The 2,623-nt window shown below is 56.4% G+C and overlaps 1 protein-coding gene across 1 annotated transcript; it reads left to right on the forward strand.

The window, feature by feature from the left end:
• Nucleotides 1-1,202: 1,202 nt before the first annotated feature.
• Nucleotides 1,203-2,303, forward strand: LOC309452956 (olfactory receptor 14J1-like; the record flags this gene model as incomplete). The annotated part of the gene is made up of 2 exons (XM_082077603.1): nt 1,203-1,496; nt 1,659-2,303. 2 exons carry the CDS (start codon nt 1,203-1,205, stop codon nt 2,301-2,303), a joined length of 939 nt encoding a protein of 312 aa, XP_081933729.1.
• Between the last annotated feature and the right edge of the window lie 320 nt (nt 2,304-2,623).

The raw sequence follows: 2,623 nt of genomic DNA on the forward strand, positions 1-2,623 counted from the left end.
AGGGTCCCTGCACCCCAGGGCTGTGCCGGGCAGGGACTCTGCCGCCTGCCAGGGTCAGCGCTCAGCCTGCCCGGGAGATCCCATGGCAGCAGCTGTGGGGGGAAGGAGCGACCCCCGGCAGGGCAGGCAGGGAGCTTGTGGGGTTGAAGGGGGCTGTGTGGGTCAGGGCTGCTCAGAGCTCCAGATCCCCCCACAGACATGGCAGAGGGTCCTTCAGAACAAGGACATCGAGACAGGAACAGCTGCCAGGGAAGGAGTCTGTGCTTTCAGTTTTCCACTCTTGCTTGTCTGGATGTGCAGTGGGAGATGGGGACTTATTTCTCTCTTTGGAGAAGACACTGAGACCCCAGTTCTCGTTAGGACTTGTCTGAGCTGCTCCTGAGCCCCTGCACACACAGAGCTGCCCCTGGGCAGTGCCAGGAGGTGTGAGCAGGACAGAGCTGAGCACACAGCGGGTGGGACGGGGTCTGTGACACTGACAGGGAGCAGACCAGGGACAGACACACAGCTGCAGGCAGCACAGACATGGGCAGGGAGAGGGAGCTCCTACCAGATATGACAGTGACGGGATTTAGGAACCCCCCTGAAATTTCCTGCAGTGCAGACACATTTCCCAGTGCAACCCCTGGTCTCCTCTCCTCCCCAGCAGACCCTCTGCCCCAAAGCCATGGGGTCCAGGTCACGAGTCTCCACCTCAGCAGCTGGACCTCCAGGTGAAGGGTTCCTGGAACGGGGTACTCAAAAAAGGTGCTAAAAGTACTTGCTCTCCAGTGTCATCACGTGAGTGACAGCAGCACAGCCGGGTCAGGAGAAGGTTCCACAGCATGCCCGTCTGCTTTTCTGTCCTTGCTTTATTTTCTGGTAGCACTGCAGTGTTCTTCCTTGTTTCTCCACCTGTCCCTGGTGCTCTTGCTCTCTGGAGTTGGGGTGGCACTGTGGTTCAGTTTTTGTTCTGACAGCAATTTAGGGGCTGTTGATCCAGAGGTGTGTTCATAGAAATTAGATGCCCAAGCTGCATTTTAAACTGTGATGAACTGTTTTTCTCACTTGTTAGAAATAAAGAATGAGCTGAAACATCCCTCCATCAGGGAGGGCGTTTTCCATGAGAAACAGCACGTTTACTTTCCTCAGAGAAGTCTCCCCTAACTTGTCTTTCCTCCGTCTTTCCTGCTTGCACAGGTCCTCATGCCCACAGGCAGCCAATGTCCAACAGCAGCTCCATCACCCAGTTCCTCCTCCTGCCGTTCACAGACACACGGGAGCTGCAGCTCTTGCACTTCTGGCTCTTCCTGGGCATCTACCTGGCTGCCCTCCTGGGCAACGGCCTCATCATCACCACCATAGCCTGGGACCAGCACCTGCACACCCCCATGTACTTCTTCCTGCTCAACCTCGCCCTCATTGACCTGGGCACCATCTCCACCACTCTCCCCAAATCCATGGCCAACTCTCTCTGGGACACCAAGACCATCTCATACTTGGGATGTGCTGCACAGCTCTTTTCATTTGTCTTCTTGATAGTGGCAGAGTATTCTATGCTCACCGTCATGTCGTACGACCGCTACGTTGCCATCTGCATTTCCACCACTGTCCCCAAGTCCATGGCCAACTCTCTGTGGGATACCAGGGCCATCTCATACTCGGGTTGTACTGCACAGCTCTTTTCATTTGCATTCTTGATACTAGCAGAATATTCTCTTCTCACCATCATGTCGTACGACCGCTACGTTGTCATCTGCAAACCCCTGCACTACGGGACCCTCCTGGGCAGCAGAGCTTGTGTCCACATGGCAGCAGCTGCCTGGGCCACTGGGTTTCTCCATGCTCTGCTGCACACGGCCAATACATTTTCACTGCCCCTGTGCAAGGGCAATGCCCTGGGCCAGTTCTTCTGTGAAATCCCCCAGATTCTCAAGCTCTCCTGCTCACACTCCTACACCAGGGAACTTGGGGTTCTTGTGGTTAGTGTCTGTTCAGCATTTGGCTGTTTTGTGTTCATTGTGGTGTCCTATGTGCAGATCTTGAGGGCCGTGCTGAGGATCCCCTCTGAGCAGGGACGGCACAAAGCCTTTTCCACCTGCCTCCCTCACCTGGCCGTGGTCTCTCTCTTTGTCAGCACTGCCATGTTCGCCAACCTGAAGCCCCCGTCCATCTCCTCCTCATCCCTGGATCTGGTGGTGTCTGTTCTGTACTCAGTGGTGCCTCCAGCAGTGAGCCCCCTCATCTACAGCATGAGGAACCAGGAGCTCAAAGATGCCCTGTGGAAACTCATTTCCCCCTGTCTGTGTGCTGAGGGGGAGTGAGCAGGAGCCACCCTGAGCTGGATCTTCTTCCCACCCTGACCAGCATGAGCCTGCGGACTCACCCCATGGCCCTGGGCACCACAGCCCACTTGCTCTGCAGAGCAGCACCGCCAGCTCGGAGCTGTATGGAGCGTGGGAAGGGGGTCAGGAACAGCTGGCCAGGTCTGCACAGATCAGCTCTCTTGGGAAAGGGCTCTGTGGGGAGACGGGATGTTCCAGGAGAAGAGTGGGGCACTGTATGTGTGCAGGAAAGACATGGAAAGAGAAATCCTTTGCTGCAGGTGGCAGCCTGGGGCAGGTGGCCCTGGCACTGTGGCCGC

Source organism: Streptopelia decaocto (genome assembly GCF_964273445.1).
Source record: "Streptopelia decaocto genome assembly, contig: HAP1_SCAFFOLD_58, whole genome shotgun sequence".
Taxonomy (NCBI): Eukaryota; Metazoa; Chordata; class Aves; order Columbiformes; family Columbidae; genus Streptopelia; species Streptopelia decaocto.